This window comes from Molossus molossus, unplaced genomic scaffold (genome assembly GCF_014108415.1).
Source record: "Molossus molossus isolate mMolMol1 unplaced genomic scaffold, mMolMol1.p scaffold_m16_p_20, whole genome shotgun sequence".
Lineage (NCBI taxonomy): Eukaryota > Metazoa > Chordata > Mammalia > Chiroptera > Molossidae > Molossus > Molossus molossus.
Window position 1 is genome coordinate 47,036,169 of NW_023425356.1, and position 25,747 is coordinate 47,061,915.

At 51.8% G+C, this 25,747-nt stretch overlaps 1 protein-coding gene across 2 annotated transcripts in view; it reads right to left on the reverse strand.

The window, feature by feature from the left end:
• PAPPA2 (pappalysin 2) overlaps positions 1-25,747 on the reverse strand; it is a 208,972-nt gene that overhangs the window by 62,739 nt on the left and 120,486 nt on the right. For both annotated transcript variants that reach the window (XM_036273419.1, XM_036273420.1), the window contains exons 14-16: positions 8,671-8,842; positions 5,392-5,569; positions 4,016-4,226 (exon numbers count right to left, since the gene is read on the reverse strand). In XM_036273419.1, the coding sequence (XP_036129312.1) occupies positions 4,016-4,226; positions 5,392-5,569; positions 8,671-8,842 (561 nt within the window). The remainder of the gene's footprint in view (positions 1-4,015; positions 4,227-5,391; positions 5,570-8,670; positions 8,843-25,747) is intronic.

The following is a 25,747-nucleotide window of genomic DNA, read 5'->3' on the forward strand; positions in this document are numbered from 1 at the left end:
TAGACAAGAAGAAGGGGAGACCGTGCCTGGGGTACAGACAAGCTTGCACATCCGTGGGCACACGTGTGCCCTTGGGGAGGTGACATGCTGGAAGTTACAGAGGAGGTGTCCAGACGAGGAGAAGCGCTCGGAAATGGACAGTGCTTGTCCTCAGAGCAGAAGGACCCAGGCATGGGGTAGAAGGGCCATGTGCCCTCTTACCACCACCTTGGAGTGCCAGTCTCTTCTCGGTTTGTCTGCTTAGAAAGATCTGCTTAGTTTTCTTTTTTAGAGAGAGAGGAAGTGAGAGGGAGAGAGAGATAGAAACATCGACAAGAGAGAACATCGACTGGCCGCCTCCTGCATGCCCCGCACTGGGGACCGGGCCCACAACCTGGGCATGCGCCCTGACCGGGAATCGAATTGACGACCTCTTGGTGCATGGGTCAACGCTCAACCACTGAGCCACACCGGCCAGAGTTTTCTTTTCTTTTTACTCTCTGCTCCCACACCAATTGCCACAACCCACTCTTTAGAGCTCACTTTATGTGTAAACTGTTGATCCAGTTATCTCATTACAGAGTCTAGAAAGTTTAGCAAATATAAACAAGCAGAAAAAGAGCTGAGATCTATTCCCCGTACACCTTCTACCTGAGGTTATGATTACTACTATCATAATCATTCCAGCTATTGAAAAAGTGGATAAAAATATATACTTTTCATATGGAAAATAGGGACAGTGCCGTGTATAACAATTACTTTCTTGCTTTCGTCCGCTTAGTGTTGATTGTCTAGTGGTGTTTTCCCAGGTGTTCCGTATTCTTCCAAACATCTTGAACGGCAGCGGGATATTTTAGATGCGGCTATACCATCACTCAGCCGCCCTACACAATGGCCATTTGTTTTTGCTTTATTGATTTGTTTTGCCCCCCAACATCTATTTATACCCTCCTTCTCAATTTTTCTCTGGGGACTCCACGGCCTTGGGGTGATGCTGACTCCACCCATGACTTCAAGGTCAGAGTCCTTGACCCAGGACTAAGCCCACGCAATTCCCTGTCCTAGGGGACTAGACCAGGTGTGGGTGGCACTACCCTCAACTTCCAGGAAGAGGAGCAAGGAATGCAGGGTGAGGAGAAACGCCTACCTTCCACGATGCACTTCTAGGAAACATCACACACACGAGTGAGGGAGCACGGAGGCTGTGTGCACCTGGAGGCCAGGGCCTTGGTCATGTGTGTTCTTCATGCCCAACCCAGAGAGTGGCACAGAGCGTGCAGGTGGGGACAGCCAGCTGGAGCTGTGACATCGGCTGTCCCTCGCTGAAGGGGACACAGCTTACACGGGTTGGAGGGAGGGGAGTCAGATGCAGCACTCGCACTGTTTGCTCTTGAAGCAGTGTTCAAGAGAACTGAGAAAGAGCAGGAAGGGAATGAACCTGGCTGATATTTTGGTGGTTGTTTCCTACTTTTAAAAATAAATGAGCAAGCCCGGCCCATGTGCCATGGACTGAGAGGTCCCAGTTCGATTTCCGGTCAGGGCACATGCCCAGGTTGTAGGCTTGATCCCCAGTAGGGGGCGTGCAGGAGGCGGCCAATGGATGTTTCTCACATTGATGTTTCTGGCTGTCTATTCCTTCCTCTCTCTCTAAAAAATTTTTTAAAAACATATTTAAAAAAAAGAAATGAGCAAAAAGTAATACCCAGGACATGGATTAAACTTCATAGTTTATAAAATGCTTTCAGTACATTACCTACTTCCAGCCTCAGAACAGCACTGCTGGATAGAAATAATGACCACCCCTCACACCGGGATGCAAGCGCGGAGACGCGAGGACACTCGGACCAGGGGCAGGGTCGTGCAAACAGCCAGCTGCCAGTCTGACCACCAGGTGGGACTTACAGGGCTTACAGAACTGCATAAAATCAGCATGTGCCCACCGGCCTGGACTGATCTCCCCGGCTCCTTCCCAATTTCTTCTCCTCCTGCCTACATGTCCTAGAAAGAAGCTGAGGGCCCCATTTATACAACTCTGGGCTCCTTCCACCAAGCGAGGAACAAGGCTGACATAGTTCGCTGTGTAAACACACGTGGCGAGTGACAGTGATTTATGCCCGACGTGCAAACTTCTGATTACCAACCCGCCGCCTGCTATGTAAACAGGTATAAACCAAGATTTAAACCAGCTTACACAGGGCGGTAAACAGCCTAATCTCTCCTCAACATGGCGCTGGCGAATGTAAATGTTTAAGCCCAAAGCCATGCTGACACTGTGATGTAAGCTTCCAGCCTCTCAACCGGAGAAGCTGTGCCCATGAATGGCCCTTGTGTGCCCTGCCTGCGGTGGAGATGCCCAGTTCCAGGGGGAGGCTCATTGGGCCCAGAGAGCTAGAAACAACCCCACTACCCTTCATTCTCCCTGGTCCTGAGACTTTCCTCTCGCACTCAATTATTCTCCACCACACTGCTCTGCAGAGACTTGAAGGGTGGGGGGTGGGGCAGGGGTGAAACCGGAGGCAAGAAGAGACGGGGAGAAAGCAGCCTTTGGCTCCTTACAACGCCGCTGTCGCTCGAAGATGACCAGGGCACTTGCTGTCTGGCAATGGGCGCCTATGCAAATTGACCTAGGTCCTATGAAAATCACACGCACATGGGTTTTCGCTGTCAAAAACGATGGACTATGCCTGCCGGAGCTCACTGACAGAGTGCTGCCCCCTATGGGTCGTTCATTAGTATTACCCGTGTTCGAATCAACCTGGCTCTTCCCTTAAAATGGGCGGACGGGGAGGAGGGTGCCTCTCCCCTCCCAGGTGTGAGTCTGGGCCCTTTCAGGAGTGGGAGGTCTGGGGTGAAGCCACCCTCAGTCGGCCCGCGTTAAGAAGGCTGGGTATTGACTGGAGAAGGGCGCATGTGAGCCAGAGGGTGCGTCTCCAGGACCGTTCTGCCCCATTAGAGAAATCTAGCCCACAAGCAACGTTTGTATCTCCCAGCATCATTGCTAAGGCCATGGCTGGGGTTTTGCTAGTTTTAACAAAAAAATACCTACTTTGGTCAGACTTCTAATAAAGTCCTAGGTAAGAAATGAATTTGATTTTCTCCTGTACTGATATAATTTATGGTAGGGAAAGAATAGCTACTGTTTACTGAGTACAAAGAGTTTCTTTTTCTAAAAGTACTTTTGTTTGTTTAGGAAAAGTTTCTTTTTTCTGAAACCATTTATTGAGCTGTTGGCACAGGGTGGGCCCTGGGCTGATCTCGTTTAGTCCTCAACCCGGCGCTGTGAAGAGGTGCTCAGTATTCTCAACTGACAGAGAAGATTGAGACCCGGGGGGTAAGTAACCTGGCCGAGGGTACCCGGCTGACAGAAAGGGAGGTGCCCGGGACCCGGGCCCAGCCTGGCTGACTTCGAAGCCCTTAGAAGAGAGGCGCTCGGGCTCCTGGGCCTGGGAGTGTGCGCACAAAGCCGGGGGAGAAGAAAGCAGAGCCCAGAATAACAATACCAAGAGCTAATTCATCTTATTTTCTGAAACTAAATGTACTGAATCTCATGTTTGATACATATTAACCTCTTTAGTCCTCACATCAGCCCTATCAGGTGATATTGTAACGACTGCCCTCAGGAGACACTGAGGCAGAGAAAAAGCCTTCGGGCATCTATAGCTACTAAGTGTCCAGACTGAGCCTGGCGGGGGCAGTTTCTCCCAGAGCCTTCCTGGTAAGCTCCCGGCTGTCCTGGCTAGGATGTCCCCACACCTAACCCTGGGGAAGCTCCTAACACCTACTGTAAAGGAAAACAATAATTAGGGCAGAGATTCTTTTAAAAAGCACCTAGGGGAGGCTCTGGGATCCCCTGCGGGAAAGGATAACTAGAGAAAGCACCCTGGTAAGCCTGGGTGTCGTAATTACACAAACAAACGAAATCAAAACAATTGGACAACCCAGAGGTCTTACTCCTATTCCCACAGCAGGGGTGTGGGGTTTACCAAGAGGGGCGGGGGCGGGGCGGGGCACGCGAAGACCAGGCCATGCACCTCACCTCCTGACTCTGCTGCCCGCGCTGTCCGCGTAGTAGCCCGGTTTGCACTCGTATCTGCAGGCGGAGCCCACGTCGTGGTGGCCCTGGAGGCAGCGGGGCAGGAGCGAGCTGGCGTTGGGGATGGCGGGGGGAGCGTCGCACTCCAGCTTGCAGTAGGCTTCGGGGAGAGACCACAGCCCGTCCTCCAGGCAGGTCAGCCCCGGGCTCAGTCCTGACTCCAGGAAAGAGAAGCACAGGGAGCTCAGAACAGAGAGTCCGGAAACACGACCTTGGCGAACGCACCGGAAGTGCCCGCGTACTGGCCTTCTCAGAAAGGCCACTGTTCCTTCCTGAGCATCTTCTCCAAAATCTCAGGGCAAATAGCCCATGTTTCTCACCCACAGAACATCCAGTGTGACCTGTTACACGGAACAGAGGTCAGATGACTACGTACGGCCACGGGGGGGAGCAGGGCTAATCACCGAAGCCTTACCTGGCCACCTAACTACACGCGATACCAACACCACAGTGACAGTATCGTGGAAAGCGTGATGATAGTGACAGATGATCCTTTCATAGCGCTTGGCGCCTGCCCGCCCCGTGCTAAGCATCTTACGTCTGAATGCATGTAGACACAGACCTCAGACCACCGTATGAAACACATCTCGTGTTACCCCCTACTTTGCGGAGGAGGACATTGGGTTTGGGTGACTTGCCCGAACCTGTGAGAGGCAGAGGCAGGGATGAGCTCAGGCAGTTTGGCCGCAGAGTCTGTGCTTAGACACCACCCCAGGTGCTACCGGCAGGTGTGCTTTCTCCAAGCTGCAATCCATGGACTTCGCATGGTTGCACCACGAGCCCCCCAGGACCTCCTAAAGCAGCATGTCGGGGGGCTCAGGGAGCTGCATTTCTAACGAGCCATCGTTAGGCGCAGGGAGGCTGAGAAGAGGTAAGCAGAGGGGTGGGGGCAGGTAGAGCGGGTTTACTCTTCATCTGTGAGCAGCAGCACATCAGGAGCAAACCTGGTAACTGCCTTCTCGTCTGTAAAACAGAACTGAGAGCCCCTAACTCCTAGGGTGGCTGGAAGAGTTAAGGTGTAGCTTTATCCTTAATGTTATCAGGAAGCTGTTGGTTGGCGGGACTCTGGAGGACATCCAATCAAATAAGAACAGAAGGAAGCCCTAGTTTCTCTTGGTAATGACTCTGAGCCAGGGATCCCTCCAGCTCATCGGGAAGCATGGCGATGCCTTTTGGGACTCGGCTGGTGTTATCAGAGGAGGGTGGTCCAGCAGAGCAAATGGGAAGAGTATTGGGGTGAACGGGAGACCCCCAAAGTTTCCCCAAAGAGAGAGGGACTGAAGGGACCCTGCACACGGAGCCTGTTCGGCCAGACATACCTCGAAGCTTGGCTGGCGGGACACAGGAGACGGAGCAGTTCTTCTGAAAGCCCGTTCCCTCTGGGCAGGAGAAGTTGGCGTAGTTCACCAACGACGGGTCAGGAATGCCACAGTCAAGGGGCACACAGCTCACTGCCCGGTCCCAGTGCCCCGAGGAGCACATGAGCAGAATTTCCTTCTAGAAACAGAGAATTTTCCTCTGTGAAGGTCACATCAAAAGGCTTGTCAAAACAGTTTCCCAGTGGTTATTTGTGCAACATCGAAACCAGGTGAAAATGGTTCAGCCTTTCTCCCCTTCACCCTTCCTGTCTTCACACACGCGATACTGAGGCCAACGGAAGGCACCTGTTTGAGGAGGAGACCCGCTGGATGGACACCTCCTCCAGGCTGCTCTCCACACGTTCCCCCGCTCCGCTCTCTACCCTCCTCCACCTGCCCTGTGCCCAGGGACACCGGCCCCTGCGCATCCCAAGCCTCACACCAGGACACGTTGGTGGGAGAATGGGAGGGAGGGAGGGAGGACACAGAGTCAGGGCGCTCATTCCTCCTGCTCCCTCCTGGGGGCGCTGCAGGCTGGCTCCGCTCTCCACACAGCCCCTGTGCTCTCCTCCTGCAAGTCCTCCAACTGCCCCCTACAGTCAACCTTCTAGGCCTGGGCTCACCGCCCCTCCCCGGAGACGGCACCCCCTTCTTCCCCATGCCCTGCCGCCCCCTTGCGAGTAGGCCCTTCATTACACTCTCTCAAACTGCCCGCCTCTGAGCATGTCCCCTGTGTCCTGCTGGGACCCTTCCTGAGCATATCACCTCCACTGAGGATGGGCACAGTGGCCGAGCACCGTCGAGAATCAGTCCATGTTAGGCACCTTCCAAACCTGTGGTTCCCTCTGAGGGGTCCCCCATTTCCCTGGGCATCAGTTCTGCAGGGCAGCCCGAGGGCTCATCCCCACGAAATGCACGGAGAGGCCCTGACGGAGGGTCTGGAAGGGCCAGGCCCAGTACCGGGTTTGGATAAACAAGGTGCCCTCGCGGAGCTAATAACCTACCAGCCAAGCGAATCACAGCTCAGACCAGTGGTTCAGAAAGCACTTCAAGGGGGAAGAAGGAGACAGAGAGAGGAAGGGAGGAAAGGGGGGACAGAGGAAAATGCAAGAGATATACTTTTATTGGTCATATCCTACCCCCTTCCATGATGATTTGAGAGAATACTATCCAAAGGAGGCGAACACTACGATGAGAGAGCCTAGGAAATGGGACCACGGAGAGAGGAGACACAAGGGTACAGAAACTGCAGCAGCGTCTCCATTCGGCCGTGGTGGTGAGGGGCTAGAGGGGGCTGCCCATCCTCGCAGGAGGGACAGTGTTGGGGAGGTTCACAGAGTAGGTGATGCAGGAACTGGCCTTTGGAGCATGAGCAGGACTTCCCGGCAGCAATGGGGGAAAGGGGAGAAGAGAAGAAAGTGTTTGGAGTTAGGGAAACAGAATGAGCAGGGACAGAGAGACCTGGGAGCTCGGGGCTTGTTTGGGGAAAAACACAGTGGTCACTCTAGCCAAAGGGTTACCAAAGGTCGGAGAGAGAGTGGGGGAGCGTTCTGGGGCTCAGCCAGCCCCCCCACCAGGAGACCACAGTCGCCAAAGCCGAAGGTAGAGTGACTAGTGAAAGCACCTGTCACCCCGACACCCTCTGCTGGCTACTGGCTCCTCCTGCTTCCCAATGTTTCCCTGTGGCTTGCCAGGAGGACCCGTTGGAAGCCAGACACATTTTTCTGTTTAGTTTCAGTTCTTGTGTCAACAAAAAGCAAATATCCCCACTGTCTTGTGATCACGAGCGTTGTCTAATTTCCTGAGTGGGGCCAGCCTCGGAGGCAGGAGCGGTCGGCTGGAGCGCTGACCCCACCAGATGCCTGGTAGAGACTGAGCTCCCAGCCCCGACTCTGCCCCTTGCACACCTACAGCCCTGGCAGCCGGGCTCGGACCGCAGTGGTCCCTTGAAGAATCTCTCCCAAACCCGGCATCGCTACGTACTTCCCCTTCCTTGTGAATCTGCTCTTCATTCTAATGCATTGCAAAGCTTGTCTTTTCCTCTCTCCCCTCCTTATCGATCACACAGATGTATTCAGTCCTTACATCTTTTGTTGTTCTTGTTCAGTTTTTCTCTTTTCTAGAGCAAGTTAAGCTGGGTTACGAACAGGTAGGTGACGAGGGCATCAGATCACCCAGAGCATCACGGACCAAGGATGTCTCAAGGGTACAGTAAAACTGTTTCTCTCTATGCAGAACCTAAACCAGGTGGGACCGTGGTCGTGTCTTTAAATTCTGACAATCTCTAAGCAAGTGAAATTCTCCACTGACCCACAACTTGCGAAGCAGTCAACCGGCACCAAGTGAACACAAAGTGCCTTTCCCCCAAGCCATCGGTACCGGGCTGCCCGTCACATTCCCACCCTCTCCTTGGGCACCATTATCTCTGCCTTAATGCATCCTTTCTCTGTCTCATGTTCAGATATGTCTTAATGGCTGATTTCAAGTCTCAACTGCTCCGTGGAGAGCCGAAAGCTCTCTGCAGAGATGGAAAACATTTCCCGGTGAGAATACAGCGTCTTGCTCACGGCAGCTCAACGGAGCGCTCTGTGCCTCTCGTTCTGCCTGACGCTTTAATTCGGTTTCCAATCGGTCGTCATAGTAACTCAGTGGCCCAACTACTTCTTTCCTAATTATTTTACACGTGTGGAAACAAAACTTGCAGAGGCTAGTTTCTTTTGTTTGTTTGCTTTTCACTAAAATTATACACCTAATAAACGGTGGGGCCGAAATTTCTCTCCAGGTCCGTCTCCCAAGCCAGCCTCTTTCCTCCAAACCACCTGCAGACCCTGGAGAGGTTGCTGGGCAACTTGTGGAAATTTGGAAAATTCCATCCAAGCTGGACTGCTGATATACTCTCCGTCTCAGGAACGGAGGGAAGAGAGGCAGGCTCCTTTCCTGACAATGAACCACAGACGAGCTGGCTGCCACCTGTCTGCCTGTACACTGTGGACAAGGCTGAATAGGGGCAATCTCATCCTACGTGCTGCCCTGGGGAGAAACTGACACCTGGGTATGGGGAGGAGCAGGCTCTTAGGTACCTTGCCTTGCTAGAAAGCCATGCTCCTCCTGGCTTGAGTCCTCCTTTTCCCTTCCAGATGATTCACAGCACCTGCCCTTCCTCACGGGGCCAGGGGGCGGGGCCTCAGGACCTTCTCTCCCCAGGGGCTCGGTCCTGATGACCACAGATATCCAACTCACCTGCATGGGCCTGACGCGTGGCCCACGGCTGGCCTGAAGGGCGAACCCCCTCTGACAGGTGACAGCGCACTTCATGTGACCCGGGCCCCCAGAGGTGCAGTTCACCACGTCCATGTGTTCTAGCAGCAACGGCACGCAGCTGCTCTGCTCCCCACGGGGCTCGTGGACACAGCTGGGGTGACAGAAAGAGAAACATCTTAAATGGGCCCAAGACCAAGGGGCAGCAGCAGAGGCTTTGCAGTGCCTTCTCGAAAGTTCCTCTAAACCAAAGAGAGCAGTTTTCCCCCAAAACCTACATTAAACTCGTCGCCTCCATCTATATAATCTGGAACCGTGCAGCATAACATAAACCAACAGTATCAGCTAATACGTGATGATGAACTGACTGTGTGTGGCTCCTCCAGGGGGTGAGGTGAAGATGGGACACGGGGCGAGTCTGTGCCAAGAGCTCTGGACAGCATCGGAGATGAACAGATCGGAGGGTAATCCTCGGAACATTTAACAAGTCCTGCTGGGTCCCAAACAATCTGACAGACCCAGGACAAAGGCCAGGAGAGAATCACGGGGCTCCTGGTGGTCAGGAATTCACCTTTCCGTTGTTTGATTACAAGTTGGTCCTGGGACACCTGCATGAAGGGTCTGGGCACCTGAGATGCTGAACAGGCAACACGTATTTACTGATTGGTATGGAAACGTTTCTGACGGCAGAGCACACCGCTGAGTATCAGCACTGGCTGATCAGAAATGGAGCCCGGGACAGGAAGAGGACATGTATACTAAATCAGTGCCACGTGCCGGACACTGTGCTTCTAGGACATCCTCTCAGCAGAGAAGACTGCCGCCCGGGTGTCCAGGGTCAATCAAGCAGGAGCAGGAGAGAGAGTTAAACTCCCAAGGGTCAGGGATATTCAGCCTGGACCAGAGCATCGCGAAGGACGCAACAGAGCAGAGAGATCGGCACCCTCTGTGGCTGAACCACAGAGGCGTCGTCTGAACTGGGACCCTGGCTGCACCATACTACCTGTGCGAATGTGGTTGAGTTACTCCCTCCCCTTGGGTAATAATGGTACACCCCACAGGGTTGTTGTTATTCCAGAGTTAACCCCTCTACTGCAAAGGGCCAAGTCCCGCCCCCAGTGGCCTGTCTTCATTAGCCACCCATGTCTTTTAGTCTTCCCACTTCTGCACCTTTGCTCAATTTGCTGAGATTTCTAAAAGGCCTCCCTTCTCCAAACAGCCCCTCCAGGTATCTTCCTCCTTTTAGCTTCCTGGGAAAACTAAAAAATAACCCCCTTCTAATACTTCTTTTACTCTACCTTGCATTCTAAGAGTAGATGCCTTTGTTTGTTCTTTAGTTCATAGACTTACTCATCCTTTGTTCCACAACCCAATCAGTATCTAAGTCTCCTAAAGAGACAGCAAAGCAAGTCAACGGCTGTCGAAATGGGAAGCCAGTTAAATTTAATAGTGGCAGATGGGGATCTAAATACAAAATATCACGATCAAACAGCGATTTGACCACTCTACCCTACTCATTCATCCATCCATCACAAAACACTCAGAGTACACACTGCTGGCAAGACATGGGTCTGAGCGCGGGGGGGACAATAGGTACCACACCCTTGGGGGACTCGCAGTCCAGTGGGAGAGACCAACAGGACCTGTTCTTGCTCCTGCTGCTGTCGGCAGTGGTGATAAGTATTAGCCAAAACGACTACCGTGAATTTCATCATCATCAATTTGCTTTATTTTCCCCTTGAATTGTATAGTGTTCAGTGACTTTTTTAAAAAAAAGTGAAAAATAAAATGTCATTGATTATACACATACTGCCTTGAAATAACGGAGACTTGGTTTAGAAAGTACCAGTCCAGGAGAGATGAATGAATTTGATTTGAATAGGCTAACGTCGCTGCCCCCGACCTTGTGCCCACGGGACCGAGGTCATACGTCAGTGATATTCTCACTTCCTTTATCTATGCTGTTTAGGTATAGGATGAAGGGATGGGAGTTCAATGGTGTCAAGATGCTTCTTTACTTCTGTAAGCCCTGATTAGTCCCTGCGATGCTGTGGTGTACCTCAGACACTCCATGGAGCCAGACGGAGGAAGAACTATATGAGTTGGGGGGTGAGGGGGGCTATTACCTGTCAGCAGGAATTGCCCAAACCCAGTGCTGATAATTGCGGGTGCTCTGCAGCAAAGACATCTTTGTCCCTGGGTCTCTCTTCAGCCTCTCGGGATAAGGGGTCTGAAACCTAACTGTCCTTCACGGGATGAGGTCAGAACACCTCATTAGGGACACTTAAAAGCTCCAAGTCCACAGATGCTACATGCCCAGATGTCCAAGCCTAGTATTTCTTCAGTGCATTAAGCGGAAAGGACTGGACAACAGAGTCATTAACGGTGGTGGTTCATGGCCGCTTAACGCCAAGAAATTAACGTGAAACAGCCGTTTTCAGCCGCTCCGTTCAATTACACCCAGTCATCGAGGAGGATGAATCCGCGCTGAGATCCAGCACAAAACACATCCCGGGAACGAGCCTCCTCCCGCCAGGACGGGGTTCCATTCACGGCTGTTGCTATGACTACCAGGGGGGCCAAGACCTTCCAGCTCTGGGGGGAAGGAGGTAGAGACAGGGGAGCATAGAAGGGGGTGGGGTGACATGAAATAAAACCAAGACCAAAAAAATAAAAACCACCGAGCCCAGACCTGTTTATGAAGTGAGAAATGGTTTTAGAGTGGCCACTGCAAATTCTTTCACTAGCTTAGATTTCCATTTGCTTCCTCTTTACGGAATTTGTTTTACGAGGACGGTGTTTGTCAGGTCGTTAGCTTCTGGTGGCATCTGGTACCGATTGTAGACTGTTCTCGCTCACACCTCAACCCCAGAGCCTTCTGTGTCTCTTCCACCACAAACACTGCTCTTCTGCGCGGAGCCGTGCTCCCGCCGCCCCCAGATGCTCTCCTCTCCCCCGAATGCCCCACTAGCGCCCGTGTCTTAAAGAGGATGCTAATCATAAAAATCAGTTTTTAAATTTCTCCAAAAGCTTTCTTCTTCGGGTCTTTGGACACACACAGGGCAGAGGCAGCACCGAGGCCGTACAACGCCCCGGAGAGGTGGGAAGTCAGCTATTTATCTTGGTCTGACTTACAAGGAAACCAAAGCTGTTTGCAGACTGGCTGGAGGCCACACAGCGAGCCGGAGGGACATCCTCCGCCTGGACCTCCGAGCCCTCACTCTGGGGCCAGCCGAGACCACGAGGCCTCTCCCAGGGGGCAGGGGGGCTGCCTCCCTGTTGCTTTCTTCTCGATTCAAAAGTTAGCAGCATGGGCCAGGGGGAACCAAAGAGTCCTCGGGGGGTGGCCAGGGGCAAGTGTAGAACACTGACGGTCCGTCTGAGTTGGGAGCAGCTTTCTCTTCGGTGACAGCAACGGGAGCTGGCCCGCTGCCCCCGGCCGTGGCCTGCAGGGTGGTCAGCCGCCGCCCGCCCGCCCTTCCACCGCGCTGTCCAGACCTTTGCTCACACCTCATCGCACGGTGTTCTTAGGTGAGACGCGAGGAACCCAGGCAGATGTGAGTCACAGGCATTTCCATTTTAGCAGGAGACAACGTGTTAGGCCAAAGGAGTGCGTTCCTCCTGATGGAATGTTGAGTCAGGAGGGCCTGAGGGATCACACGCGCGAGGGCCACCTACGGAGGGCCCAGCGTCGCCCTCCGTCTCTCCAGTTCTCGGGAGACGCCTCCCCTCTCGCTTCTGTCCCCGCTCCCCTGAGTCGTTGTGTGTGAGGATTTGAAGGAATGCTTCCGACTGAGGAATCCCTGTTCCAAGTGTGTTTTAACCCTGGCTCTCCTGTTCCTGAACATGAGCCACTGTGGTCAGCCAGGCGTAACCCTAGCACTGTCCTGCCACAGTGACGGGCGTGTTTCCTCTGCTGGCTGGGTCTGAGTGATCCCTGGACTTGGGCAGCTGCTGGAGGCGCAGTTCCATAAAGGGGTGACCTTTGTATGCACGGGGCAGGTACAACCCTAGTTAGACGTTACACTCAGGAAATGTTTTTGTTTTTTTTTAATTCCTCACCTGAGGATATTTTTCTGTTTATCATTAGATAGAGTGGGAGGGAGGGAGGGAGAGAGAGAGAAAGAGAGAGAGAAACATCGATGTGATAAAGCCACATTGACTGGTTGCCTCCCACACGACCCAGACCAGGGCCGGCAATGAACCGCAATCGAAGTATGTGCCTTTGACCGGAATCGAACCTGGGACTCATCGGTCTGCAGGCAGATGCTCTAACCACTGAGCCAAACCGGCCAGGGCACACTCAGGAAATGTTAACAAATAGAGACACCCAGACTTTGTCCCCTGGAGGTTTTGATTTTGTAGGCCCAGGAGTGAAACCCAGCATCAGAAAGGCCTAAGTGTACCCTGAAAGATGTCAATCAACCCATAGGCCAAGACTATAAAATAACAGGGCTAATTCCAGGAGAAACTAGTCCCACTGCTCGACCATGACACTTTCATGTAGTGAGCACAAATGGTCCTGTAGAGCCCACAAGATGGATCCAAAGCCTAGGACATCCCCTTGTTCTGACTCTTTGAATGCAGCAGGTGAGAGAACGTGATTAACCCGTGGGTTACTGACTGCACATCATGGCTGTCTCAGAGGGCGTTTCGTCGTTGGATAGGATTTGACGTCAGTGAGTGAATAGGATTGGGAAAAGCAAAAGAGCTAGTACCCTGGGATGCTACCTCCGATGCTGTGCAGACAGAGCTCAGAGCAAGACACAGTCTCCAAGCTCCACAGAAGCACCACCTCCTCCCTACCACCCAGCACAGAGCGGGTGGGTTATGTCCACCTGCTTGTGTTTTACTTTTTGTAAGGAAATTCTGTGTGTGCAGGCCTCTTACATTTTGACTGTCAAATCCGGAGAACTTATACTGAGAGGGGCCAACATCTGCATTTAAAGACGAAGAGGCACGCCCCAGAGTGCTCGTCCGCTGTCCCGTGGTCAGCGAGGAAGAGGGTGAGGCAGGCACCAGGGAGCAGGTGCTGTTGTCTGCAGAGGTAGCGCAAGCCTTCCCAACCCGTCTCGAGCTGACCCCAGGGTGTGCCAAACCAGGCGCACTGTTTTATTTATTTATTTATTTATTTATTTATCCTCACCCGAGGACATTTTTCCATATTTTGTTCAGGTAGAGTGGGAGGGAGAGAGAGAAACATCGATGTGAAAGGAACACACCGAGTGGTTGCCACCCCCACGACCGACCAGGGCCGGGGACAAACTGCAACCAAGGTGCGTGCCCTTAGCGGGAACCGAACCCGGGTTTCTCAGGACCGCAGGCCGACTCTCCAACCGCTGAGCCAAACCGGCCAGGGCCAGGCACGCTGTTTTAGTCTCCATTCCTGGGGGCCACGCGGGGAAGTTGGCATAGCTTCCAGCCAAGGCCCGCATCTGGGAAGCGGGGTAATTCCGGATGAACGGGCACAGTCCTGGCATCTGGGAAGCTGGGTAATTCCGGACGAACGGGCACAGTCCTGGCTGTTCTCCCCACAGCTGCCCCACAGCTTTGGTCTGAGGTTCTCCTCAGGGTCTGAGTCCCCCTGGAGGAGTTTCAGGAGGCGGCGACCACATGCCAGAGTCCATCGGCATCCATCAACCTGTTTCTCCCAGGTGAGGGTTGATGGAAGATTCTGAGCTCAGACCCCACTTCTTGAATGTAACTGCTGGGGAGGTGGGGCAGGGAGTGACCCTTGGCAGTGATCTCAGAAGAACCACAGCTTGTTAAAACTGCAATGGACCTTAAAGGTAATTCAACTCCTAATCCTCCTTTTAGATACAAGGAAATTGAGACCAAAAGAAGTGATGGCGTATTCCAGAACTTTCTACCGCACTGAGACTACAGTATAATAACCAAGAAGCACTGAAGCTTTGGCTTGAACTAAAAATCAGGATGACATCAGCTCATGAAATGTCCCAGCCAATACCACACCCTCCCTCAGCAGCCACGGAGGCTGCACCCAGCTTGATATCTGGACTAGAGTCTAGTTTAGGAGGGACCAGCTGGCATCTGTGCCACACTCTTCAAGGAAGAACAAGGTGTGATGCCGAAAGCGGCAGAACCCACGTGACCTGGGTTCAGGTCTTGGCTGGTACTTATCTCTAAGACCTCGGGTATGTCTCTTAGCCACTCTGGCCCTCTGTCTGCAAATCTGTAAAATGATGGGTTCTCTCAAAGGCCCCTTCCAGCTCCAACATGGTATTTAATGTCATAGATGAGGTGATGGTGGTATCGGGGTGGGGGTGCAGAAAACCATGAAGGGGCAGGATGTGGCAGAGAACCCAAGAGAGAGTTGCACACCGTGTTTCTTGCCCAGTGTAGGTTTCTGCTCACTGTCCCAACTTCTCAGTTGTTTAGTTAAACACAAGACTGCACTGCAGGTGTCCAACAAGTGCCACCGCTGCCCAGAGAGCGATGCCGATGGTTTCCGTGGAAGCAGCTCTTTCAAGGTTAACTAGTAAGAGGATCAGATGTCTCTCCATCCCCCCCATGTTTTATTTATTCTTGTTGAAATAAGAGGGTGTGGGCTAACGAGGAATGTATGCTCCGGATTTGGCAGCCGATGGTGGACGGAGTGAAGAGTGGACTGGAAGAGACAGAGTCCTCATTAACCTTCCCACCCCCAACAGCAACGAGACCCCAACGAGAGCATCCACCCTGAGAGAGCGCTGCTGTTTCCCCAAAGCAGCGCAAGGGAGCCGGTCTCTGCTCTGGCTCCCCAGGCTGCCCCTCCTCCCTCTGGCCCCATCTTTGTTCTGTTGCGCAGGGACCATCAGCCTCCTCGGGCCGGTCAGTGCTGGTACTTCGAGCAGTTTCATAGCATCTGGGAGGGGAGATGAATTCAAGTTCTTCTCTGAAGATTCTCCGCAGAGAGCAAGAGAGGACTCTGGGCCGGAGCTCCGAGACTTCCCTCACACGGCCGAGAAGCGCTGAGTTACTGCACCGAGCAGACTTCTCCTCGCATCCCTGTGTCCCGGGAAAGAGGAGCTTCCCCTGCCTCTCTGCTGAAGGCTCTGGCTCCAAGTTGGCCCCACAAAATGCCCCTGTGGGGAGATGTCCATCTCTTTCTAGAATGTGACCTGTTTGTAAGTTAAGGACTGGACTCTGGTGGCCCCGGCGCTGGGTGATTCGCTTTGCTCATTGCTGATTCTGGGCCCAGATTTTACCACGCCTGGCTGCCACACTCCAAGTCCCATCCAAATGCCCCCTGTCCTTCTAAAGAGAAACAGATTTACGTCGCCCGGCCAGAAAGCACTCCCCTTCACAAGCCCCGTGCCACCAAGCTTCAGAGCCCACGGCATCCATGTAGATTCTAAAATAGGCGGAATACCTAAGGAGGAGTCCAGGAAGGGCTGGCTCGCTGCAGAGAAGATGCTCGCTAGCCCTGCACCAGGGAGGCAGGATCCCCGGCAGAAACCAGAACAACTTATACACACTCCTTCCCTGCAGCTCACAAAGGCAGCAACCCTCTCCATGTGAGGGGTGATCACTGCAGCCCCCACTCGGCTGCACTGCAACCCCTCCCTACCTGTCCCTCATCCCTGGGTACCAGTGAAGCTGTCCATTCAGGAGTGACCCTTCCCCAGCCACGTCCACAGGCCAAGCCTGGGGAATGGTGAAGCGTGTGGAGTTAGGTGAGGGAATAGCACAGTCCCGTGAGTGAAGGTGAATGGGCAGGAGCTTCCGTCTGCATTGTTGCTGGAGCAGGTTTGGGGACAGGTTTGGGGCAGTAAGAAGCGGTGGGTGGCTTCTCTGTGGTTCTACAGAACCGATATGTAAGTTGAGGGCTTGAGGGTTTGCAACCCAGCACCTTGAGTGAGTTCCAAATCGACCTATAAAAGTAGAACCTGCAGCACACCCAGGGGGCCTGGGAGTGCGCCTTCTCCCCCTTGGCCTCCTTTGCCTGGCAAGTTTCTGGACTCCCCGACGGAAGCTTCACGCTGTTCCCATCATCTCGTAATCCCAGAACTTGTCCGTCCTTGGTTGACATCAGATTTGGAAGGTTACTCCCTTCTGTTCTCTGCTCTTCCCAGCGCTCCAAGCCTTGCAACATCAACAGCTCCCTCGCTATGGAGCAAGGAAGGCCCAAGGAAGGGAAAGGAGGACCCTGAGGTCGTGTGGTGAGACTAGAGGGTGTAGCCAAAAGCAAGGGGCAGGGGTCCGGGCACTGGGCTTGTGCCACCCCAATCCCCATACTTCTTCTGCCTCCCAGGTTATGGCTACACGGAACCAGACACGGCCCGAGAGTCATTCCAACCAGAACTGATGGTCAAATCTGTCAACGGTGTCTACCCACTTGGCAGGCTGGAAGACGACAGAACCCAGAAACGCAGGTTTGTTTTTGTTTTCCGTGCTCTCTCCACCAGCGGCCGTGAAGAGAGACCATGAGGACGGGCTCAACCTGAGCAAACTGGAAAGCAGGTGACATTTTTTTTTTTTTATCCTCACCCGAGGACATTTTTCCATTTTTTACACAGACAGAGTGGGAGGGAGAGAGAGGAAGAGAGAGAGAGGGAAACATCGATGTGAAAGGGACACATCGAGTGGCTGCCACCCACACGACCAACCAGGGCCGGGGACAAACTGCAACCGAGGTACGTGCCCTTAGTGGGAACCGAACCCAAGTCTCTCCGGACTGCAGGCAGATGCTCTAACCGCTGAGCCAAACCGGCCAGGGCAGCAGGTGACATTTTAAACTCATCTCTCATTCCAGCAACACTTTCTCTGCTTCTCGTGCTCCTCCAACCCCCCGATACCCCCCATCAGGGCCCTGGTCTGGTTTTGAATCGTCAAGGCCCATAAGAGAATATTCCTGGTATAAATAGTTGACAATGACTTAAAACAGTTCTACTTCGATCAAACGGTCATCTGCGATTTTAGAGAGACCTCTACAGATGGTCAGACTTGGAGAACATAATTTGTTATTTCGGAAACCGGGCTGAGGCCTGGCAAGGTCCCCGGTTCAAGCCAGCGGATCCCGGAGAGGTGGACCGCAAGCCCACACCTTCCTACACCGTGTGTGCCTCTTCCTAGCTTCCCCCCAAAGCTGTCACTCACTGGTTCTCAGAACACATCCACCCAGAGTCCTCTCAGACAAGGCAACGCTTTAATAAAGGCTGTTTCTAGAACAGTCTAGCCATACTCCCATAATTGCCTAAATGAGATCATGCCCATGACCTTTTCGTTGTTCCTCTCTAACCCCATGAGAGCAAACGGTTGAAAAGCCTCAGACAGCTCACTGTGCCTCCCCGAGCAGAACTGTCACCCACCAGGCCATCCATCATCGGCCAGCACACTCAGATCCTCTTCGGTGGACACCCCCCCCCCCATATGGACAAATCATTCTGGGAAAAGGAAGCTGGGCTAGAAACCTAGGGAACAATTGAGCAGCTATAATTCTTTCCTTGCTTAAGAAACAAAAACAGATTCAACATTAATTTGCTAAACTGCTTTGGGGAAGAAGATAATCGAATGAGTCGGAAAGCAATCCATATTTCATTTCTACAGCGCCTTTCCCAGCAGCAAGGGAGAGCTTCCCCTGATGCCGGAGCGTCAAAAGGAAATCCTCTCCTAAAATAAAAAGGTGAGGAGCCAGAGAATAAACACACGTTTTAACACGCAGCCCCTAGCAAGTGGAAGGAAGGAGCCCTTCCCGACGCGAGGGGAGCAAAAGGTAGTGGTGTCAAAGTTCTCACAGGACACGTCGGGGAAGGGGAGCCTGGCAGGGTGCAAGCGTCCAATCCAGGCGGAGGAGGAAGCGAAGTGCTGGCACTTTAAATCCGAGCTGCAAATAACTGGGGCGCAACAGGGGATGGTGAAGCAGCGGCCGTGAGGGCTCCAGGGAATATGAAGCATGCAGCTGATGATGGATAATGGAGATGGAATGATCCCATTACCAAGACCAGGCTGTACGCTGCTTACAGGAAGGAATGCCAAGGCCTGAGCTGTGCTCTGGCCGCAGGCTCCTGGACGTGGCTCGGAGGCCTTGCACTGTAGCCCCAGCCTGACCCGTGACCTACAGCGTAACCAAGAAAAACCATGTCCATCCCTGAGTCCCAACATCGCCCGAGTGGCAAACACAGGCATTTCCTCCCCAAACCCCCTCTGGAACCCCTGCAGTCACGGAAGGGAAGTCCTGCGGGCTGCTTCCCTTCCTCCCGCACCCACATCTCATGTCTACAGTGCATTCTCCATTGACCGTGGGGACCCAGGTCCTCCATTCTTGATTGGGCGAGGCAGGCATTGTCTTTTCGGTCCGCAGATCCACTTTTTCAAGAAGAGCTTTCTCAGGCTAAAGACAACTTTTGGGGCACAGCACAGGGGTTCCACGGAAAGAGGGCTCTGAAGAGGCGACGCAGGTGGGGCAGGTCAGCCGGAGCCGGCGTCAACCCTGCGTGCTACCATAGTCCATCACTCGCAAAGAGGAAATTGTGAGTGACTGGTGATGGCTAATTGTTCATATTCTCCCTGGATTATTTCTGCTTCTCAGTCCCTGCTTCAGGAAACAGGACGGGAAGAACAGCTGCCCAGGGTAAGCAGCCTCAACGAGTGTCTGTGCATGTCAACTTGCAGGTCTCCGTGGGCCCTGAGCAGCCAGAGCAAGCCAGGTCTACATTGTTGTTTGACTGCTCATTTAAATACATTTTTTTCATTATTGATATTTGAGAGAGAGAGAGGAAGGGAGAGAGAGAGAGATAGAAACATCGATGAGAGAGAACATTGATCAGCTGCCTCCTGCATGCCCCCCACTGGGGATTGGGCCCACAACCTGGGCATGTGTCCTGACCAGGAATCCAACCAACGCCCTCTTGGTGCCTGGGCCGTCGCTGAGCCACACTGGCCGGGGTGACTACTCATTTTTAACATTACTGGATGCTCTTCTTTACATGAGCAAAAAACAAACAAACAAACAAAAAAACACAACAACATAGCAGGTATGTTAATAATGTCCACGTGCATTTTTAAATGACGTAAACCAGAGTCAGAAGCTGAACTCCGATAGCATTGTTATGATGGTGTCCACAATGATAGCCTAATAGGACAGATTTTTACTGTACGCGGTAAATTCTGTTGAAAAGTTGTTGCCTTGAATATAGAATCACACATGAGCACACTGTGTGTTCATTATTCTTTTGTGACTCAGACTCAATTGTCCCCTGGGTTTCTAGCCCGACTTCTTTTTCCCAGAATCATCTGTCCATAAAATAGGGGGAGGAGCAGAGCCCACTGACGCCGCCGAGTGTCCTGGCAGATGCTTGTCTGCTGGGGAGGCACAAAGTTCATGTGCTCATGCTTAGGTAGCTTTAAGTACATAGAAAAATGAAGATTTATGCTGGAAAGAAAGAGAAGAGGACAAAATCTGGGAATGATACTGCTCTTTTCAAAAACATTCTTTTTTTTTTTTTTTTTTTTTACTTAAAAAATCATACCTTTATAATGGTACTACCATTTAAGAAATTAAATTGTCGCCCTGGCCGGTTTGTCTCAGTGGTTAGAGTGTCGGCCTGCGGTCCAGAGAGACCTGGGTTTGGTTCCCGCTGAGGGCCTGTACCTTGGTTGCAGTTTGTCTCTGGCCCCGGTTGGGTAGTGTGGGTGGCAGCCACTCGATGTGTCCCTTTCACGTCGATGTTTCTCTCTCTCTTTCTCTCACCCACTCTATCTGAACAAAAAATGGAAAACTGAGGATGAGGATTAAAAAAAAAAAAGAAATTAAATCGTTTTAAAGCGTAGTTATAAAATTCAGTGCACGTTAACCTTTTCTAAAAGATCACCTTACAGAAATTGAAACACACACACATTCACACTCATTTACACACTAGACCAAAATTGTTAAAACAATGAACTCTCAACATTATGAAAATAATCAGAATGCAGCTCACTTGAAAAATAACCACAACTTTTAAAATTTTAGGTTTGATATAATTTTATGATCTTCTAGGGAACGCACTGATATTACTAATTCAATTTCCGTCAGTGAATACTAGAGCGATCCCCTTTGTGCCACGGGGAACAGAGCTCAGGAGGTGGCTCGGGGTTAGAATAAGGGGAGAAGGAACGTGGGAACAGAAGGAGGGTGAGGATCATTCACGCAGCAGACGTGGTACGTAGAGAGTGGAGAGTTGCGAGGACATTCTCCAGTAGGAGTCTGCTTGGACAACCTAACCCACCAAGAGCTGGGACGTCTACGAGAAGACCTTCCTCTTGGAATTACTGTGCTTCCCTGATGCTTTGGCCTGCATGCAAATTCCTCGTATGTGTCTCGTGGTCCAAGCTGTGTGGTAAACAGAACGACATAAGTATGGTGCACGCCCGTCGGGGTAGAAGACACCCAGTGAGACGCGTATAACTCCAAGGTCTCTGCGCACACTCAACCAGCCCAAGCGAATGTGTTGCTTGGAACACGACCCCTGCCTCCTAGAATCCACACCAGTGACTTACTTCTAACCCTCTACATAGGGGAAAGGGGACAATGTCACTTTTGATTCTGTCACTTGAGACGGAGAGGTACTCTTGCTGAGAGACTCTCTTGCTGGCTTTGAGGCGATAAGCCGCCGTGGCAGAGCTGGCCAATGGCGAGGGCAGCCTCGGGGCCGCACCGGCAGGACACGGAGGCCCTCAGCCTTTTGGAATCAAGTGCCAACAGCCATGTGACCATCCCCACTCAAGCCTTCAGATGAGAACCCAGTCCTGGCTGACACCTCGGTGTCACCTTACCCAGGACCCAGGTAAGCCGGTCTGAAATCTTGACCTCAGGAACTGTGAGCATAAGTGCCACTGGTTTAAGCGGACGAGCACGGAGCAGTGGTGCTGCCCAGCAGCAGAACCCAACACGCACACAAGCCAGGCTTTCGCCGCGTATGCCCCCGCCCCGCTTACCTGCACTTCCTCTCCCAGAGAGAGAATGTTTTCTCTTTTCTGAAGAGCAAGCTTCTTTTTTGTCTGGGCTAGGACCCCACTGGAGCTGGGTCAAAACTTCTCTTTTTCTAATGACCCCAAATCCCCTGGATCCTGCCCATAAAATCGCTCTAATCTAGAAATTCATTTCCTGAACTTTCCTCAAAGTCCCCAGTGTGTTTTTAATTCCAGCCGTCCCACCTACTTCATCAAAGATCACTAGCGTGCCTGCATTGCTTGGAGCCCACATCTGCATTTCTTGGTCTCACGGTTTCCTCAAAATAAATATGCCATTTACATAAACACGTCTAAACTATAGGTGCTCTTTATTTATCCCAGGGCCAGTGCAAGTCCTGTCACCCCAATCCAAATACAGGGTGAGGGAGGGCGGCAGGGCTTGTTGGACAGCAGCAGACACGAGTATATTTCTGAAACAGTCTTCCATTCATAGAATGAAACCTTTCTTTACCAAAAACACACTGCTTGGCTTCTGGTCTCCGTTGTGCTAATCGCAAATAAGGTGCATTTGTACACGCTGAGTCTCGGTTTCTCAACTGAAAAATGATTCCTGGCACACTATAGGCCCTTAGTAAACATTTGTGAACGATGCACAGTCTCTCTCTTTCTATACACAGACTCATATAGATACACCCCCCCCCATATAGAATAGTTTTACAAATCAATTTACTTTCAACTTTTAGAAGACTTTCTTCTTCTTGAAGGGAAATACAGCACACACACACACACGCGCACACACACACACACGCACGCACACACACACACACACACTCTTGCTCTCTCTCATTGTGTTGGACCTAAATTGTTACAGGACTCACTGTCAATTATCCACAATGATAAAAAGGATAAAAGCGTGACGATAAGAAGTGAGTGAGGAAGCACGAGACTGAGAAGGAGAGAGAATAAAGAGCTCAGGTTTCTACATGGCTATTCGTTTTAAAAGATTAATGCCTCACTCTATTTTAAGTTAGAATACTTGGCTTTGATAAGCTGTAGTTGAAGGCAACCTTCAGAGCCCACTACAATTTTATATTTATGAGTACCTATTACTTGTTTTCCATCTCCATCAGAATGTGTATTTACACTGACGAGGCTAATGGGGTATTTAGACTTTATGTTTGCCTTGGACTTCAAATAAGGTCAAAACATTGAAAGAAGAAAATGTGCATTTCCAGCGAGGTCGATCTACTTAGAAGTTATATTGGAAACCATTCTCATTATTAAATCTAAGAACTTTACAAAAATCTTATCTGAAACATAAAAGGTAGAGAGAAAAGGGGTTTCTTCTTGGTTGACAAGACCTTTTCTGCCCTTTGTCAACTTACTGCCTCTCAGTTTCAAATCTAGCCTTTGTTGCCCGGAGATGGGCCATGTAAATGTCGCCCTTTCGCCAGTGAACATGACGTTATGTTTTCCCAGTAGGCGACACTGGAGAGACAGGGCAGAAGGAAGGGTGTCTCTTCTTGATTCCTTCGTGGTTTCCTCTGCCTCACCTGATGTCCAACAGAGCTTCAGTCCAGTGGTGCTCAGCGCTAACAAGTCTCAGTGACACCCTGTGTATCCCGATGGTACCCCAGTGAATGACTGCCCAGAAAGTCTCAGCTGCACCCCAATGGCAGCTTCCTCGGGAGCTCTGGGCAGCACCCCACTGGGTGATGTCACGACCACCAGCCACAGGCTGTAAAACCTCAGCGAATTGCCCTGTCATGGGGTGCCCCGCCCACTCTCTCCACTGAGATCCTCCCACACCTCTGGGGGGAGCCTCTTGCACGTTTGCTCCTTCCTTTGACAGTCTTCTCTCATCCCTGAAATAATGGTTGCTCCTTTGTCCACTATTCTCCTATGCATTGGGGTTCTCCTTACCCCTCTGTAGTTCATCCTGTTACTAGTTAGTGGTTATTTCTATTAAACTTTCCCTGTTCTGATTACTATGCCCTGACCGGACCCGGACTGACTCCGAATGGAGCCAGGAGTAGAGCTGGAAGACGGATGCACAAAGACAGAATTTGGAGACCAGTTGGTTCTGCCTCTGGGCCGGAGTACAATGCTGAGCTCCTGTCTATGGAAACGGGGTGCTAGTAATCCCGGGTGTGCAGTGGGGTCACAACGAACAAGCTATCACCTGCGGCTGATTGCCGATCATGGTGACAGTGAAGAAGAGTCAACCAGGAATGAGCCGACTGGGAACACCCAGTGCCGCTGGCCTGGACTGACGGGGTCGCGCACACCACTGCCCAGCGTGTCACGGCAGCAAAAGAGAAGACAGCACCCTGAGACAACGAAGAGACGCCCCTTCCTCCTGCCGTCCCTCCAGAACCCTCCAGGGACAAAACGCAACATCGTGCCAGCTGGCAAAGGCTCAGTCCTGTCCTGGCGTTACAAAGGTGGGTGCCCAGCGCGGACCGGAGCTGAGAAGCAGCACCTCCGTGGGGCCCTGGCACACCTAGCAAGGGGAGGACAGTAAGAGTAACGATGAGGGAACAACATGGAAACTGCCAGGGCGCGTGTGCTCCACGCGGTGTGGGAACGTCTGCAGACTCCGCGTCTCCCAGGAATACGGTGGGGTCACGTCTCCCTGGTTCCCGCGCGCACACCAACATTCAAACGTAAGAGAACTCGCATCCATCCCAAAGACCGAGACTGACACCTGGGGTCTGGGAGGCTCCCCTGGTCTCCGAAAGCCTGTGGGCTGAATAGAGAAACATCCCTGGAAGCCGAGGCGTGCCCCACCCCCCGAAGAAAAGGCAAATAAGGTGGGGAGCCACGCTCAAAGAAGAGAGGAAAATGGGGTGTCCTTTCTTCATTCCCTGGCCCCTGCAAAGACCAGGAAGTGGCACCTCTCTTCGAGGGTCACGGGTCTGTTCTCCATCCATCAGTCCTGATCAGTACCCCCCTTTCTTTACTCCTTCAAGACTTCAGGTCAGGGGGCAGAAAGATTCTGGTGGAGTGGCATGGGAGGGGGCGGGGAGGGAATTGGCAAATGCTGCTGGACCCTGAGATAAATATCCCCAAGGTAAAAATGCTACAGATCCGAAGTATGCCAGAGGCTTGAGGCCACGAGATACATTTTCGGAATAAAAGCTTGGAGCAGCTTTCTACAGCGAAACCCTACTGTCTTTGTAAACAGTTCAGTGAAGCAATGTGCCCTGGGCTCGCTGGCAGTCAGGATAGAGAGAGGGTAAGAATAAAAGGAAGGCAAATATTTATCACACAAATACAAACAAAAGGAAAGCGGGGATGGAAATTTTAATCCCAGACCAAGCGGAATACAAAGACAAAAGCATTTCAAGGGACCAAAGGGTTGGCAAAGAGGGTCGACCCTAATAAAGAGGAAACAGCCACCTAATTATTTCACATCAAATTATAAAAAGCCAGAACTGTTTGAAACACAAGGAAAAAGTGAAGAGAGCACAGTTGTTTAGAAGGTTACCCTGCATTCCCAACCTTTTCTAGAGCAGGAAGGACCAAGAATCAATAGGAGAAAAGGTACAAATGCCACTGTCATAACCACTTATAACCACTGTCATAAGCCCCTGCCCTGGAGATAATGCCCTTCAGAAGATTCAACATCGGATCTGATGGATACACCACTAGGTAGGGTCAGAGAAGTTACAATCAATGTTTTCTTTGGGGTCATGTGACTGGAAGAACAAAACTCTATTCAGAATCCCCATCAGCGATTCGCTCCTATTAGTGAATTCTTCTAGCCTGGACCTTGTGAATTTCCAAAGTAAGTAATAAGAATTCCGGTTATCTGCCAGCGAATCCACTCACAGGCGAATTAACCTGTAAGCACCTGGGTTACTTCTCGAATCCACTCCAGATCCCACTGCACTGATCAGAAAGAAGATCCCCACTTTCCAAAGTCATCGACACAGTCCTGGATTGGTTGAGGGATCTACTCGATACTCTGGCTCACGGGACGCCATGGCACGTTAGCAGGGCCTTTCTCTAAAGTGGCTGGAGCTGGAGACAGCTGGAAAGTAAGGACGAATCGAGATCTTATTGACCACTGGGGGCCAAAACCTGAAACACTAGACTTGGTTTTCAAGACCAAGGGCTCATTATCAGCACACTAAGCCCAAAGGGTCATAAACTGGATGGC